Source organism: Procambarus clarkii, chromosome 50, assembly GCF_040958095.1.
Source record: "Procambarus clarkii isolate CNS0578487 chromosome 50, FALCON_Pclarkii_2.0, whole genome shotgun sequence".
Lineage (NCBI taxonomy): Eukaryota > Metazoa > Arthropoda > Malacostraca > Decapoda > Cambaridae > Procambarus > Procambarus clarkii.
In genome coordinates, this window is record NC_091199.1 from 15,429,942 (window position 1) to 15,448,347 (window position 18,406).

General features: G+C 43.6%; 1 protein-coding gene across 25 annotated transcripts in view; it reads left to right on the forward strand.

The window, feature by feature from the left end:
- Positions 1 to 18,406, forward strand: part of LOC123772612 (protein bric-a-brac 2) — a 309,393-nt gene that overhangs the window by 59,574 nt on the left and 231,413 nt on the right. For 2 of the 25 annotated variants that reach the window (XM_069303593.1, XM_069303592.1), the window contains exon 5: positions 17,825 to 18,100. The exons of 21 other annotated variants lie outside the window; for them this stretch is intronic. In XM_069303593.1, coding sequence (XP_069159694.1) covers positions 17,825 to 18,076 — 252 coding nt within the window. In that variant the 3' untranslated portion in view covers positions 18,077 to 18,100. The remainder of the gene's footprint in view (positions 1 to 17,824; positions 18,101 to 18,406) is intronic. 2 more of the 25 variants (XM_069303594.1, XM_045765857.2) reach the window with 1 other exon arrangement.

Genomic DNA, 18,406 nt, shown 5'->3' on the forward strand with positions numbered 1-18,406 from the left:
ATACCGGCCATCACTGGAGAACACGGGTAACACCTGCCATCACTGGAGAACACAGGTAACACCTGCCATCACTGGAGAACACAGGGTAATACCTGCCATCACTGGAGAACACGGGTAACACCTGCCATCACTGGAGAACACGGGGTAATACCTGCCATCACTGGAGAACACGGGGTAATACCTGCCATCACTGGAGAACACGGGGTAACACCTGCCATCACTGGAGAACACGGGGTAATACCTGCCATCACTGGAGAACACGGGGTAACACCTGCCATCACTGGAGAACACGGGGTAATACCTGCCATCACTGGAGAACACGGGGTAATACCTGCCATCACTGGAGAACACAGGTAAGACCTGCCATCACTGGAGAACACGGGGTAACACCTGCCATCACTGGAGAACACGGGGTAATACCTGCCATCACTGGAGAACACAGGTAACACCTGCCATCACTGGAGAACACAGGTAACACCTGCCATCACTGGAGAACACAGGTAACACCTGCCATCACTGGAGAACACATGTAACACCTGCCATCACACGGACTTGACAAAGTCACATGGTAAATGTGATGTAGTGAATACCCACAAATGATGCCAGTAGGAATATCGGGTAAAGTAGGGCGATGGGTATTAATTTTGTCAACCTGAACACAATGAGTAAAAGTCAATCACAAAAAATCGAGTGCAAGCATAGATGAAAGCTCTGTGTCTTAGGGCCAGTCCTTGAACAGCTGCACACACAATAAAACACCACATTTGGTGGGAGAGTCTTAAAGCTCTCCAAATGTACTCTGGAAAGGAGATGAGAGAGAGATCAAATAATATATACTGTATATGGAAGGTACTGGAGAACCAGGTCTCCAATTTGCACAGTAAAATAACAACATACTGGAGTAACAGATATGGAAGTAAATGCAGAATAGAGGCAGTGAAGAGTAGAGGTACTATAAGCTCAGAGAACACTGAACATCAGAGGTCAACGGCTGTTCAATACCCTCCCAGCAACCATAAAAAATATCCGGATAAAATGTGGAATCCTTCCAGAAAAAAATCAAACAGTTTTCTTCAAGGAGTGCCGGAGCGACCAGGCTGTAGTGGATATGTGGGCCTGCGGGCCGCTCCAAGCAACAGCCTGTTGGACCAAGCTCTCGCAAGTCAAGCCTGGCCCCGAGCTGGGCTTGGGGAGTAGAAGAACTCCCAGAACCATGCCCCGGTACAAACACCTGCCCTCACACACTGGGACAACATCTGCCCTCACACTTGGACAACACCTGCCCTCACACACTGGGATAACACCTGCCCTCACACACTGGGATAACACCTGCCCTACACTGGGGCAACACCTGCCCTTACACTGGGACAACACCTGCCCTCACACACCGGGACAACACCTGCCCTCACACACCGGGACAACACCTGCCCCTCACTCACTGGGACAACACCTGCCCCTCACTCACCGGGACAGCACCTGCCCCTCACTCACCGGGACAGCACCTGCCCCTCACTCACCGGGACATCACCTGCCCCTCACTCACCGGGACAGCACCTGCCCCTCACTCACCGGGACATCACCTGCCCCTCACTCACCGGGACAACACCTGCCCCTCACTCACCGGGACAACACCTGCCCCTCACTCACCGGGACAACACCTGCCCCTCACTCACCGGGACAACACCTGCCCCTCACACTCACCGGGACAACACCTGCCCCTCACACTCACCGGGACAACACCTGCCCCTCACACTCACCGGGACAACACCTGCCCCTCACACTCACCGGGACAACACCTGCCCCTCACACTCACCGGGACAACACCTGCCCCTCACACTCACCGGGACAACACCTGCCCCTCACACTCACCGGGACAACACCTGCCCCTCACACTCACCGGGACAACACCTGCCCCTCACACTCACCGGGACAACACCTGCCCCTCACACTCACCGGGACAACACCTGCCCCTCACACTCACCGGGACAACACCTGCCCCTCACACTCACCGGGACAACACCTGCCCCTCACACTCACCGGGACAACACCTGCCCCTCACACTCACCGGGACAACACCTGCCCCTCACACTCACCGGGACAACACCTGCCCCTCACACTCACAGGTCACACTTGGGGAGTAGAACAACTCCCCAGTCCATCAAGGATGAATCAAGCAGGACTGCATCTGGCATTCAGATTTTTTTTATAATTTTGAATTTATTTTGGAGAATTCAGTAGGCACATTTACTGTTTTATAATAAAGGACTCTAATATTTGATGGTCTGGATTTAAGAGGTTGCGCTGTACTGTATATGGTACATATGCTGTTAGTGTGTGTGTGTGTAGGACTTTTTCTTTATTTAGAGAATGTATATTACTTCACAATATTTATTTAGTCTCCAGGATTTTGTAAATGTTACTGGGAGTAATTAAACACCCTATTTGTTTATCTACACAGTATTTCGGTTGTGTTAAGGGGGCGTTATTTTCAAATTTGCCCCAAATATGCAATAAATGAAAACTCGTTCGATTTCAATCAAACTTTTTTGACAAGTTGTATGTGAAAAGGGTTTCATCTGGTCCAAGTCTCAGCATCGTAGCATAAATAGGAAGGGAGAAAAAAATATTGAATTGTGTCAAAAATTTTCCAAAATGGTCAAAAACAATTATGAAAGAAAAGTGTCAAGTGAAATCATGTCTATGACTCTTAGCTATCACAATAGCATACAGTATATTAAAAACAAATTATAATTAGTTTGACATTTTTTTTTACTTCTTGTTTATTGGGCGATTTGCACGAAACTTATACACCTGACTGCATGTAAGCCTATCTGTAAGGGTGCTAATTTTGGAGGAAATTGGTTGATGTCAACCTTGTCACAGATGGCAACACCTTAGACTTTATTTTTTAGTTACTTATTTTCAAGTAACATAAAGGTTCAAATATCTCACATTTTTTATTCAATTTACATGAAAGTTACACCTTATATGTAAAGTTTGTCTCCAACATCTGAAGGAAGCATTTTTTTTTAAGTTCAGTTATTGATTTTATAAATAGCAATAAACATGATATATTTACATAATTTGGGGGGGAGCTTTGACTATTTGTATTAGGAAAACTAAAGATGTTTTGGAAAATCCCCTTCTACAGATCCTTTATTATATGCTAATGTGTCAGAAAGGTGTCATAGAATGATTATATCTGAAAGGTGTGGTTGTAAATATACACTTAAAAATGTGTAAAATTTGTTGAAAATTTCAAAAATTCAAAAATTAAAAGTCTCCCTTACTATTTAGGCTATAGTACTGAAACTTGGAACAATTGCAGCCCTTTTCATATACAACTAGTCAAAAAATATTGGTTGACACTGAACAACTTTCATTTTTCCAGAGGTAACGCCCCCTTAATTGTTGGTATTGTTACTTAGTCGAGGTGTCTTGGGTGTCATCTGGGATGACGCCCAAGACTACAAATAACAGTAAGATTACAAAGCACATGCAATCACAACGTGTACATAACCCTGGGCAACACGGGTTTAGAACAGGGCTTTCCTCCCTCTCACAATTGCTGATTCACTATGACATGGCCCTATGTCCCATGAAAGACAAGCAAAATAAAGATATAATTCACACACAGCTTGCAATAGCTTTTGACAAATGTGACTACGGTATTATTGTGCACAAGGTGCACTCAAAAAGAATTACTGGCTAAGTTAGGGATATGGATATTTAACATTGTAACGCAGAGTGTAATAGTCGGCAAAGTAAAATCCGGATCATCCACAGGAAAAAAGTCTGCACCCCCCCCCCCCTGGGTACTGTACTTTCTCCGGTACTTTTGCTCATCCTCATATCAGAAATAGACAATGATGCAAACTGTATGAGTACTGTATCATCAATTGCAGGTGACATTAGAATGTTCATGTGAGTAGACAATATAGGTGACACGGTAGACCTCCAGTCTGATGTACATCTGCTCTTTCAATGGTTCACGGACGATAATTTGACGTTTAATGAAAATAAATTCAAGCTCCTGCTCTATGGAAAAAATGAAAATATAAGAACGGGAACCATATACAGGTATAAAACTGAATCAAATTGCACTATAGAATGAACACCATTGTAAAGGATCTAGTAGTAATCATGTCAGAAGGCCTTACCTTTACAGAACACAATAAAGTAGCTCTCATGACTGCAAGAAAAATGACAGGTTGGATAACAAGGACCTTCCGAACAAGGGATGCAATACCAATGACACTTTTCAAGACACTTGTGCTCTCTATGATGGAATATTGCTGCACATTAACAGCCCCATTCAGAGCCAGAGAAAATGCTGACATGAGTATGTGCACAGATCCTTTACTGCTAGAATCCACTTGGTAAAACATCTAAAACTATTGGGACCAACTAAAATGCCTAAATCTGTATTCTCTTGAGCGCAGGTGGGAGAGAGAGATAATAATTTACACGTGGAAAATAGTAGAGGGGCTGGTCCCAGACCTGCACACAGAAATAACACCACATGAGACCAGAAGGCATGGCAGGATGTGCAGAATACCCCTGTTGAACAGCAAAGGTGCAATAGGTACTCTGAGAGAGAACTATCAACATCAGAGGCCCGAGACTGTTCAACACGCTTCCACTACACATAAGGGGCATACCTGGCCGACCCCTCACAGTGTTCGAGAGAGAACTATCAACATCAGAGGCCCGAGACTGTTCAACACGCTTCCACTTCACATAAGGGACATAACTGGCCGACCCCTCACAGTGTTCGAGAGAGAACTCAATAAACACCTCCAAAGGATACCTGATCAACCAGGCTGTGATTCATGTGTCAGGCTGCTAGCAGCCGCGTTCTGGTTGACCGGAGTCTAGTTGACTTCGACCAGGCCCAGGGAGGCCAGGTCGAAGACTGGGCCGCAGGGTCTTTGATCCCCCAGCCACAGCAAGTGTCGTGGGTGCTATCTGGGGTACACAGCAGGTCCTTGGGTGTCATCTGGGGTACACAGCAGGTACCTTGGGTGTCATCTGGGGTACACAGCAGGTACCTTGGGTGTCATCTGGGGTACACAGCAGGTCCTTGGGTGTCATCTGGGGTACACAGCAGGTACCTTGGGTGTCATCTGGGGTACACAGCAGGTACCTTGGGTGTCATCTGGGGTACACAGCAGGTCCTTGGGTGTCATCTGGGGTACACAGCAGGTACCTTGGGTGTCATCTGGGGTACACAGCAGGTATCTTGGGTGTCATCTGGGGTACACAGCAGGTCCTTGGGTGTCATCTGGGGTACACAGCAGGTACCTTGGGTGTCATCTGGGGTACACAGCAGGTACCTTGGGTGTCATCTGGGGTACACAGCAGGTACCTTGGGTGTCATCTGGGGTACACAGCAGGTATCTTGGGTGTCATCTGGGGTACACAGCAGGTCCTTGGGTGTCATCTGGGGTACACAGCAGGTACCTTGGGTGTCATCTGGGGTACACAGCAGGTACCTTGGGTGTCATCTGGGGTACACAGCAGGTACACTGTGTTGGCACAGTTGAGCTGGAGTGGGCACTGTGTTGGCACAGTTGAGCAGGAGTGGGCACTGTGTTGGCACAGTTGAGCTGGAGTGGGCACTGTGTTGGCACAGTTGAGCAGGAGTGGGCACTGTGTTGGCACAGTTGAGCAGGAGTGGGCACTGTGTTGGCACAGTTGAGCAGGAGTGGGCACTGTGTTGGCACAGTTGAGCAGGAGTGGGCACTGTGTTGGCACAGTTGAGCAGGAGTGGGCACTGGGTAATGGAGAATATAGTGAGTGTGTGGAGCGGGTTAGAGCCATTGAAGAGTAGAGGTGTCATAGGCACAACCAGATAACACTGTATGAACATGAGAGGTCAACAGTTGTTCAGTCAGTATCCCCCGAGCAAGTATAACAAACATTGCCGGAATAAAAGTGGGAGTCTTCAAGAAAACTGGAAAATTTTCTGGAAGTCTTTCAGGAAAGTCAGGCCCTGACTCTCAGTCAGGCATTCTTATTTTTTTTTTTGCAGTAATATTATTCAATAGTGTGTATTGTGATATAATTATATAATAAAAGGGGTGAATCATCGCTATACTCAAAAGTATGGTGTGCATATTAGTAATTCAATTATTATGTTCATAAAACAATAAACAAATAGTTTTGCTGTTATTACACTCTAAACACAGGTTATATATAAGTATCTGCATGTTTTGTTCACCATAACGAACCACTAAGTTGGTATTGTGAATCGAAAAGCAACGAGGAGTGACCGCCACACACCAGCCAGCCTCTCGTTGTCACTCCCTCAACAATGCTTCACTCGCCCACTTTCTCCTCCCACCATCCTGTTTTTTATTTTATTCACTTTATACAGATGTTATATATAAGTATCTACATGTTTTGTTCACCACAACTGTACAACTAAGCTGATATAGTTAGTTCAGGCACTAAGAGATGTCGCTACACACAGTCAGCTGGCGGCTGCCTCCCTCACTCATTCAAGTTCACACAGGTGGCCACACAGTCGGTAAACAATGCTTTCTCCCTCCGTCCCTCAGCATTACTCCTCCTACAGCGCTAATTATCACAACAATCCTGCTATTATCACAACCCTGGACATTTTTATCATGGTCAGGGGTCATCTGTAATACTGTCATCGCTAAATAATAGCAGTTATATATTTATTTTGACATTTTTTTGGCGGTGCTGTGGTCACAAGCTGAACAGCAATCCTGTTCGCTCATGCTGCATGCGCCAGCGTCGGTTGCTCCAACAGTACTGTGGCTCTCACACCGGAGAATATTGCCCACAATTTTTTTTTAAACATGTCTGTTTACAAGATCCCTGAGGAAGCTAATGTGAACCCCGTGTAGCCGCGGGCCATTTGAATCGTGCCTGGCATCCTATAGGATATATTTACGCAATGCGCACAGTTGGACATGTTACTCATGGCGTATATATACGCCACGCGCAGTTTAAGGGTTAATAACGGTAGTAGTAGGCCCAAGAGAAACAACAAGCGAGAAGGATTATTCAATAAATTCAATTTTAATAATAAAAAGATAGACTGGGAGAAACTAAACAGAGAACTTACAAACATTTAAAGGGAAAATGTTCTAAGAAATATAAATCCTACACAAGGAGTAGAAAAACTGACTTCTGAAGCATATGAAGTCTGTCTGAATATGTTCCTTTGAGGAAAGCCAGAAAGAGATCCAATGTTGAAAGAGAATGCAGACGGTATTACAAAAGAAGGAAGAAATTATCGGAAATGCTTAAGCAGACACAACTCTCCATACAAAGAAGAAATAATTTAAACAGGGAGATTGAAGAAATCGACCAGAGACCGAAGCATTCCTATCAGACTGAAGAATGGCAACTAGAACAGAAAGCAATTCAAGAAATAAAGAAAAACCCAAAATATTTCTTCACATATGCTGATACCTGATCAACCAGGCTGTGACTCATACGTCAGGCTGCGAGCAGCCGCGTCTAACAGCCTGGTTGATCAGTCCAGCAACCAGGAGGCCTGGTCGACGATCGGGCCGCGGGGACGCTGAGCCCCGGAAGCACCTCAAGGTAACCTCAAGGTATGCTAAATCAAAAGCAAAAACCATTGCCAGTATTGGACCTATTCGTATTAGTGAAGGTTCATACACTGAGGATGGCAAAGAAATGAGTGAAATCCTAAAAAAAGCAGTATAAGGACATGCTGAGTATTGGTAGTACTAAACATGAAAGTGGAAGATTTGGACAATTTCTTTGTGTGATTAATCATATCTACACTTGAAACTGTGTATGGAGTCAGCCTCCACCACATCACTTCCTAATGCATCCTGCATCCACATCACTTCCATCACTTCCTGGCCTCCTGATCCCTACACCTATCTTCATTACATTACATTTGGTTGGGTTAAACTCTAACAACCATTTGTTCGGCCATTCCTTCAGCTTGTCTAGGTCTTCTTGAAGCCTCAAACAGTCCTCTTCTGTTTTAATCCTTCTCATAATTTTGGCATCGTCCGCAAACATTGAGATAAATGAATCGATACCCTCCGGGAGATCATTTACATATATCAGAAACAAGATAGGACCGAGTACAGAGCCCTGTGGGACTCCACTGGTGACTTCACGCCAATCGGAGGTCTCACCCCTCACCGTAACTCTGCTTCCTATTGCTTAGGTACTCCCTTATCCACTGGAGCACCTTACCAGCTACACCTGCCTGTCTCTCCAGCTTATGTACCAGCCTCTTATGCGGTACTGTGTCAAAGGATTTCCGACAATCCAAGAAAATGCAGTCCGCCCAGCCCTCTCTTACTTAAAGTGTGTGTGTAATTACCTAAGTGTAATTACCTAAGTGTAGTTACAGGATGAGAGCTACGCTCGTGGTGTCCCGTCTTCCCAGCACTCTTTGTCATATAACGCTTTGAAACTACTGACGGTCTTGGCCTCCACCACCTTCTCACTTAACTTGTTCCAACCGTCTACCACTCTATTTGCGAAGGTGAATTTTCTTATATTTCTTCGGCATCTGTGTTTAGCTAGTTTAAATCTATGACCTCTTGTTCTTGAAATTCCAGGTCTCAGGAAGTCTTCCCTGTCGATTTTATCAATTCCTGTAACTATTTTGTATGTAGTGATCATATCACCTCTTTTTCTTCTGTCTTCTAGTTTTGGCATATTTAATGCTTCTAACCTCTCCTCGTAGCTCTTGCCCTTCAGTTCTGGGAGCCACTTAGTAGCATGTCTTTGCACCTTTTCCAGTTTGTTGATGTGCTTCTTAAGATATGGGCACCACACAACAGCTGCATATTCTAGCTTTGGCCTAACAAAAGTCATGAACAATTTCTTTAGTATATCGCCATCCATGTATTTAAATGCAATTCTGAAGTTAGAAAGCATAGCATAGGCTCCTTGCACAATATTCTTTATGTGGTCCTCAGGTGATAGTTTTCTATCTAGAACCACTCCTAGATCTCTTTCTTTATCAGAATTCTTTAAAGATTTCTCACATAATATATAGGTTGTGTGGGGTCTATGTTCTCCTATTCCACATTCCATAACATGACATTTATTAACATTAAATTCCATTTGCCAAGTTGTGCTCCATATACTTATTTTGTCCAGGTCTTCTTGAAGGGCATGACAGTCATCTAAATTTCTTATCCTTCCTATTATCTTAGCATCATCAGCAAACATGTTCATATAATTCTGTATACCAACTGGTAGATCATTTATGTACACAATAAACATCACTGGTGCAAGAACTGAACCCTGTGGTACTCCACTTGTGACATTTCTCCATTCTGATACATTGCCTCTGATTACTGCCCTCATTTTTCTATCAGTCAGAGAATTTTTCATCCATGATAGAAGCTTACCTGTCACCCCTCCAATATTTTCCAGTTTCCAGAACAACCTCTTATGTGGAACTCTGTCGAAAGCCTTTTTTAGGTCCAGATAGATGCAGTCAACCCAACCATCTCTTTCCTGTAAGATCTCTGTGGCTCGATCATAGAAACTGAGTAAATTCGATACACAGGATCTTCCAGATCGAAAACCATACTGTCTGTCTGATATTATATCATTTCTCTCTAGGTGTTCTACCCATTTAGTTTTTATTAGTTTTTCCAATACTTTCACTATTACACTTGTCAATGATACAGGTCTATAATTGAGGGGGTCTTCCCTGCTGCCACTTTTGTAGATTGGAACTATGTTAGCCTGTTTCCACCCGTCTGCTACGATTCCTGTACACAGGGATGCCTGAAAGATCAGGTGAAGTGGAATGCTGAGCTCAGATGCACATTCTCTCAGAACCCATGGTGAAACGCCATCTGGGCCAGCTGCTTTGTTCTTACCGAGCTCCTTGAGCATTTTTTCCACTTCGTCTCTAGACACCTCTATGTGTTCTATGTTGTTCTCTGGAATTCTTATTGTATCTGGTTCCCTAAAGATTTCATTTTGTACAAACACACTTTGGAACTTTTCGTTTAGTGTTTCACACATTTCCTTTTCATCTTCCGTGAATCTATTTCCCATTTTCAACCTCTGAATATTATCCTTTACCTGCAATTTGTTGTTTATGAATTTATAGAATAGACCTGGTTCTGTTTTACATTTGTCCGCAATCCCTTTTTCAAAATTTCTTTCTGCCTCTCTCCTCACTGCCGTGTAGTTGTTTCTCGCATCTTTGTATCGCTGGTATGTTTGGGGGTTCGGCCTCTTCCTGTATTGATTCCATTTTTGTGTCTTTCGGTCTCTAGCCCTCTCGCAATTTCTATTGAACCAATCCTGTTTCCTAGTTCTGCATCTCTGTTTTGGTATAAATTTTTTTGTGCCTTTATCATATATTTCACAAAACTTGCCATACATCTCATTCACTTCCTTGCCTAGCATCAAGTCTGTCCAATTATACTCACTAAAAAAATTTCTAAGGTCACCATAATGTCCTCTCCTGAAGTCTGGTTTTTCAACTGCTTCAACCTCCTTATTTTCTTCCAGCTTATAATGCATTGCATACTTTATTCCCAAAAAGACATGGTCACTTTTACCCAAGGGAGGAAGGTACTGAATGTCAAATATCTCTTCCTCCTTCCTGGTAAATATCAAATCTAGCATGGAGGGAACGTCCCCTTCCCTCATCCTCGTAGCTTGTTTAACATGTTGATACAAGAATGTTTCCAGGATGAGGTCTACAAATTTACAGGTCCAAAAATCTTCTGTTTTAGCTTCATATGCTTCCCAGTCTATGGATTTCAAGTTGAAGTCACCGACTATCAACAGTCGTGATCTATCGTTATCCGCTCTCGCTATAATCTCTCTCATTATTGTTATAAGACCTTCACGTTTACTATCTAGCTCCTCCTTTGACCATGTGCTGCTTGGCGGTGGACTATATGCATTTATCATCATTAGTTTATCATCCTCATAGCAGATCTCTAGTGCTATTATGTCAACTTCTTGTGGATTGGCAGTCATTATTTCCTTCACCTTTAGGTGTTCTTTTACCAGCACAGCAACGCCACCGCCTTTCCTAATTTTTCTGTCCCGTCTCCATATTGAGTAGCCCCTTGGGAATATGACCTCGTTTAAAATTACATCTTCAAGTTTTGTCTCCGTGAGTGCAACAATGTCTGGTGTCTGCAGCTGTATTACATCACTTAACTCCAGTATCTTCGATCTCACTCCATCTATGTTGGTGTATGCAATCTTCAGGAACTTGTTCCCCCTCTCCTTATTCTTCACTCCCCCTCTCTCTATTGATTTTGTTGGTTTGCCTTTATGTACCACTTTACTGGTTTGCCTACCCCTATCACTTTGTAGAAAAAAGAATTTATTTCTTCTTCATTCCTGCTCTCATTTAAATGTTTTGCCTCGGCAAGGTTCAGTTTCAGCTTCTCTCTATCTTCTTTTGAAAGATCTCGTCTTAACGACCACCCTTTCCCATCCTCATCCCTTTGCAATTTCCTAGCATTCCTTAGTACTTCTTCCATCTGTTTGGCACCGTTTAGGGTGATCCTCAAAGGTCGATCTTTCCCTTTTACGTACCTGCCTATTCTCCTGTAGTCGCACACATTCTCTCTGTTTGTAAGACCTTCCACGAGGCCAACAATTTTATCTACTACTTTAGCTTCTTCTACAGCTCTTTCTGACCTAGATGTTATCGCCTTTTCTTTGCAGCCAAAAATGATCAGGGACTTACTCCGATCAACTGTGTTTTGCACCAACTTCGGGTTAGATGCCAATTCTTTCCTCACTTCTAGCCTAATGTTTGTTTTATCTTGGTTGCTGCAGTGTTTGACTTCCTTTACTGCTTCTTCTATTTTTTCCTTCTCCTTGGCCACTTGTGCATAAGTGAGTTGCATATCTTTCTTGCACTGTTCTATTCCCTGTGTAACTTCCTCCATCTGTGCTGACAAAAGCTGTTTCTCCTGTTGAATTTCCTTGCCTAACCTATTGTAGTCATTTATGTTTAAATTTACTTTAACTTCTTCCAAAGCTATTTTTAAGAGTTTATTTTCTTCTTCCATGGCTTTGCAATTTGTTTCCAATTGATTCTTATCCTTGCGCAAGTCTTTCACTAAACCCTCAAGACATAAAACTTTGCTATTCAAATAGTCATTACTTTCTTTCAATTTACTAATTATTTCTACATGAGAGTTCACTATAGTATCTAAATTTACCAACTTGTTATGTAGACTACTAATATCAATGCTTTCTTCATTGAATCCCTCAAAATCAAGCTCTGTTTTGTTTTTCCCCTTGCCAGTGGCCATCTTGAATGTTCTTCTCTGCACTGTAAACACTAGGGCAACTTTTTCTCATCCGATTTTTCACTTCCCTTAGCACTTTCCTGTTATCTCACCTATTTTTCAAGAGCACTATACCTTTATGTTCTCTGGGACACCACTCACTACCATCAACCTGTACTACAATACTTAGGATTGTTGAAATATGCTGGAGCTCCTCTGCTGCAAGTGTTGACCCTAGGGGTGTCACCTTTTGAGTGTGTGTGGTGCCCGTGTGTGTGTGTGGTGCCCGTGTGTGTGTGCGGTGCCCGTGTGTGTGTGCGGTGCCCGTGTGTGTGTGCGGTGTGTGTGTGTGTGGTGCCCGTGTATGTGTGTGTGGTGCCCATGTGTGTGTGTGTAATTACCTAAGTAATTACCTAAGTGTAGTTACAGGATGAGAGCTACGCTCGTGGTGTCCCGTCTTCCCAGCACTCTTTGTCATATAACGCTTTGAAACTACTGATGGTCTTGGCCTCCTCCACCACCTTCTCACTTAACTTGTTCCAACCGTCTACCACTCTATTTGCGAAGGTGAATTTTCTTATATTTCTTCGGCATCTGTGTTTAGCTAGTTTAAATCTATGACCTCTTGTTCTTGAAGTGCCAGGTCTCAGGAAATCTTCCCTGTTGATTTTATCAATTCCTGTTACTATTTTGTATGTAGTGATCATATCACCTCTTTTTCTTCTGTCTTCTAGTTTTGGCATGTTTAATGCTTCTAACCTCTCCTCGTAGCTCTTACCCTTCAGTTCTGGGAGCCACTTAGTAGCATGTCTTTGCACCTTTTCCAGTTTGTTGATGTGCTTCTTAACCCCTTAACTGCGTTGCCTCCAAATGTGACACCCCCGCAGTGCGCAGGAAATAAATTATCTGGAAAAAATTCTTTTTTCTTTTTAAAGTGTCAAAAACCCTTCCCTCAGTATGGGTATGTAAAAAAAAAGTCGAAATTGTACTTACTTTGGCTGCTATGGGGTCCGTAAGTTGGGGCGTGACGTCATCATTCCCCGTGCGCCCGTGCTGTAAGCTTTCGGGGGCGGTGGGGCGCTCGGGGCGGGGGGCGCGAGTTGCCGCGAATATATTTTCATTCATTTTTTGCGCACCTTTCCAAATACATTTTCATTGTTTTTATGTGCCAATCCAATGTATAATGAACACGTACACTATAATATCGCAGTACAACATCCGTACTGTCCGTAGACACTGTGTTACGTGCATGAAACTTGTGTACACATATGCAGCACATATTTACTATGTATCATGCTAATTTCTGTATATATACAATCTATTTACACACTATACACTGTCACACACTATATACATTCACCATCTACACATTCAGAACACCGCGTAGCAGCTGCTTCGTATGGGCCAATAGCAGCTGCCTCGTATGGGCCAATAGCAGCTGCCCCGTATGGGCCAATAGCAGGTGCCCTGTATGGGCCAATAGCAGCTGCCTCGTATTGGCCAATAGCAGCTGCCCCGTATGGGCCAATAGCAGCTGCCTCGTATGGGCCAATAGCAGCTGCCTCGTATGGGCCAATAGCAGCTGCCTCGTATGGGGCAATAGCAGCTGCCCTGTATGGGCCAATAGCAGCTGCCCCGTATGGGCCAATAGCAGCTGCCACGTATGGGCCAATAGCAACTGCCGCGTATGGGCCAATAGCAGCTGCCTCGTATGGGCCAACAGGAGCATTTGGCCATGAACACATTCAGAACACCTCGAGTGAGAGCAGCCACACCCAGCCTGTCTCCCTCACTCCAACATCTTACTCGCCAACATTGCTCCTCCCACCATATTGCTATAGTTCTTATTACACATGTTCTATATACCTATCTACATGTTTTACTTACCAGAACTATGCAAGTAAGCCGGTATTGTGTCCAAACAGTACAGTGGCCACCATACACTGCATGAAAAATCACACAGCAGACGACGCTACGATTACGTCACCTCCTTCACCAAAATAGCTCCTCTCAGCATTCTCCTGTTGCTGTTCTTACACTATATACACACACACTATATATACCCATGTACATATGTGTTGCCCATAGCGAACCACTAAGCTAGTATGGTGAGCAAAACAAGAGTGGCTGCCACACACACACAATGAGGCTACCTCAATTCTCGCCCTCCCTCCCTCATCAAAATTCCTCCTTCCACAATACTACGCACAACGCTAATTATAACCACATTCCTGCTATTATCACAATCCTGGTCACTAATTCCTGTAAATGAATGATTGACCACACGTTTATTTTGAAAAGGAACCTAAGAAATCATTTGAAGATTCCTAGATGAACGAAATAATGCTGTGGTGCTGTGGCTAGCGCTGCGAACATCGTGAACAGCATTGAATCACTGATATTTGAACATTGTACCCAGTCATTATCACACTCAGGCTCTAATATAACACTATCATAGCTAAATAATACAAGTTATATATATATTTTGACATTATTAGGCGATGCTGTGGTCACATGCTGAACAGCAGTGCTGTGCGCTCATGCTGCGAGCACCAGCCTTGGTTGCTCACACACTACTAAGGCTCCCACACCCGGGAATGTGGACCACGATTTTTTTTAAAGATGGCGTCTGTTTACAAGAGCCCTAAGGAAGCTGATGTGAACCCCATGTAGCCGCAGGAGTTTTGAATGGAACGTGAAAAATACAAATACCCGGAGGCGCGTTGCGCAAACCAGACGTGAGCCTTGTAGATTGGAACTATGTTAGCCTGTTTCCACACGTCTGCTACGATTCCTGTACACAGGGATGCCTGAAAGATCAGGTGAAGTGGAATGCTGAGCTCAGATGCACATTCTCTCAGAACCCATGGTGAAACGCCATCTGGGCCAGCTGCTTTGTTCTTACCGAGCTCCTTGAACATTTTTTCCACTTCGTCTCTAGTCACCTCTATGTGCTCTATGTTGTTCTCTGGAATTCTTATTGTATCTGGTTCCCTAAAGATTTCATTTTGTATAAACACACTTTGGAACTTTTCGTTTAGTGTTTCACACATTTCCTTTTCATCTTCTGTGAATCTATTTCCCATTTTCAACCTCTGAATATTATCCTTTACCTGCAATTTGTTTATGAATTTATAGAATAGACCTGGTTCTGTTTTACATTTGTCTGCAATCCCTTTTTCAAAATTTCTTTCTGCCTCTCTCCTCACTGCCGTGTAGTTGTTTCTCGCATCTTTGTATCGCTGGTATGTTTGGGGGTTCGGCCTCTTCCTGTATTGATTCCATTTTTGTGTCTATTGGTCTCTAGCCCTCTCGCAATTTCTATTGAACCAATCCTGTTTCCTAGTTCTGCATCTCTGTTTTGGTATAAATTTTGTTGTGCCTTTATCATATATTTCACAAAACTTGACATACATCTCATTCACTTCCTTGCACTTCCTAGCATCAAGTCTGCCCAATTATACTCACTAAAAAAATTTCTAAGGTCACCATAATGTCCTCTCCTGAAGTCTGGTTTTTCAACTGCTTCAACCTCCGTATTTTCTTCCAGCTTATAACGCATTGCATACTTTATTCCCAAAAAGACATGGTCACTTTTACCCAAGGGAGGAAGGTACTGAATGTCAAATATCTCTTCCTCCTTCCTGGTAAATATCAAATCTAGCATGGAGGGAACGTCCCCTTCCCTCATCCTCGTAGCTTGTTTAACATGTTGATACAAGAATGTTTCCAGGATGAGGTCTACAAATTTACAGGTCCAAAAATCTTCTGTTTTAGCTTCATATGCTTCCCAGTCTATGGATTTCAAGTTGAAGTCACCGACTATCAACAGTCGTGATCTATCGTTATCCACTCTCGCTATAATCTCTCTCATTATTGTTATAAGACCTTCTTATAAGACTGTGGATACAAAGTCAAGTGCTACGAACCACTAGGTGACCGATTAGCAAATTATGTAATCCGACATGTTGTAGACATTAAGGCAGACGACATCAAGGCACAACTTCAGGCAGATGACATTCCAATCTTCGGAGTCAAAAAATTTATGCGAAGAACAAACGGAGAACTGAGTGATACCGGCACTGCCCTGCTTATCTTTCAAGACTACTTTCCCATGATAGGGTTTGATTTGACGACTTCCTCCATAAACTAGAGGTATACGTACCACGTCCCACTCAGTTCTTTAAATGTAAAGATTTTAACCATACCTCAAAAGGCTGCACCAAAGATATTAAATGTGGGAAATGCTCTGGTCCCCATTACACACATGACTGTGCATCAGAGATACTCACCTGCTCAAACTGTAGGTGCAATCATGACATTACATACAAACAATGCCCTTCATACATAGCAGCAGCAGCAGCAGCAACAAGAACTAAGGTTCTCCCTACCACCAACCGGCAATACAGTAGTGTATTGAAACAACCTGACTCGGTCCATCATCAACCACTACCTTGCACTCAACTACAACCTTTGCTTGTACCCCTGATATGTCTATCACTAACAACCCTGCACCCCCAGAGTTCAATCCTCTCCCACAAAATGTTCAACTGAGTCCCGATCTTATTGAAACTCGTTACTCGCATTGAAAATGCACTAGAAATGACGCTGGACTGACTTCTAACTAAATTCTTCACACAAGTAACTCGATCCATCCCTGAGGCTGACCCAACAGATATCTCATCGACATCTATAGACAATGACATCTGCCCAAACACACCTACCATTGCTCGATACACGTCATTTGAACTGACAATGAAAAACTCCCTAAATAACTCCTTAGCACACCCTACCAAAATCACTTGCTGACTCAAGTCAGCCCCAGGCTGACTTGCCACAAACCCCAAGCACCAGCACCAAGAGTAAGAAATTGTCAGCTGTACAAACCTCCCAACAACCTTTGACTGGAAAACCACACTCTCCCATGATACATCCTCCAACCACTCCCAGATATTCAACACGGTGTATTACTAGCACATCAAAAAAGACCGATGTAATCACATCCCAGACATAAAAATCCGAAATACAACAACATAATAACACTTCTTCAACTAACTTTCCCCCAACCAAACCTAACCTGGTTGACACCTGGTTGATGGGGTTCTGGGAGTTCTTCTACTCCCCAAGCCCGGCCCGAGGCCAGGCTTGACTCGTGAGAGTTTGGTCCACTAGGCTGTTGCTTGGAGTGGCCCGCAGGCCTACATATCCACCGCAGCCCGGTTGGTCCTGCACTCCTTGGAGAAAATAACCCTACCCCAACCAACCCAACCAACCCAACCCACCCAACCCAACCTAACCTCGCCTAACCTACTCCAACCTACCCCAACCTGGTAAACATTAACCCCCATGTTACTCAATGTACTCTTAACTCACCCTACCATAATCTACCCTAACTTATCTGAATTCCCAAACTCCCAAACATGCTCACAATCTATCTCTTTACTAAACTACACTTTTCATAAAACGGCAACACTTGGGCACCACCATTAACACCACCCCTCATCTTTGCCATCCTAAGTCCATTTCTGTTCATATGTTTATTCTTATTATCCTCACACAAGTTGAAGACATCGATAACTTCCAATCTCTGCCAGTTTGTGAACGTTGATGCGCCACCGCAAGTGCCGCATCTATCAACATCACCACTCGTGCAGTCATCAGGAGGAAAAACCTTCATGCAAACTGAATGTATTGTGAAGAAGAAGAAGAGGAGGAGGAAGAAGAGGCAAGAAAGGTGGTGTAGGCCAAAACTGTCAGTAATTTCAAAACGTTACGTGACAGTGTGCTCAGAAGACGGGACACCACGAGTGTAGCTCCCATTCTGTAATTATACTTAGGTAATTACAAACTTATTATATCCGTATTTGCATCATACCTATTATATCCTTATTTACATCATACATGTAAAACTCAGATAATAATTATTTAAATCGTCATATGACGATAACTGGATTACTCGGTGAATCAACATATGGTGATGACCGTTGCCTAAGGGTTAATTGGTTCTAATAATTCAGATGTCCCATTAAGTTGATTCTAGCAGTAAAAGATCTTTGCACATGCTGGTCAGAAACTGGGCCTTATGGCCGTTGATCCCCAGAAGCTACACAAGGTAGACTCTCCAGGTCAGCAATTTCTCCAGC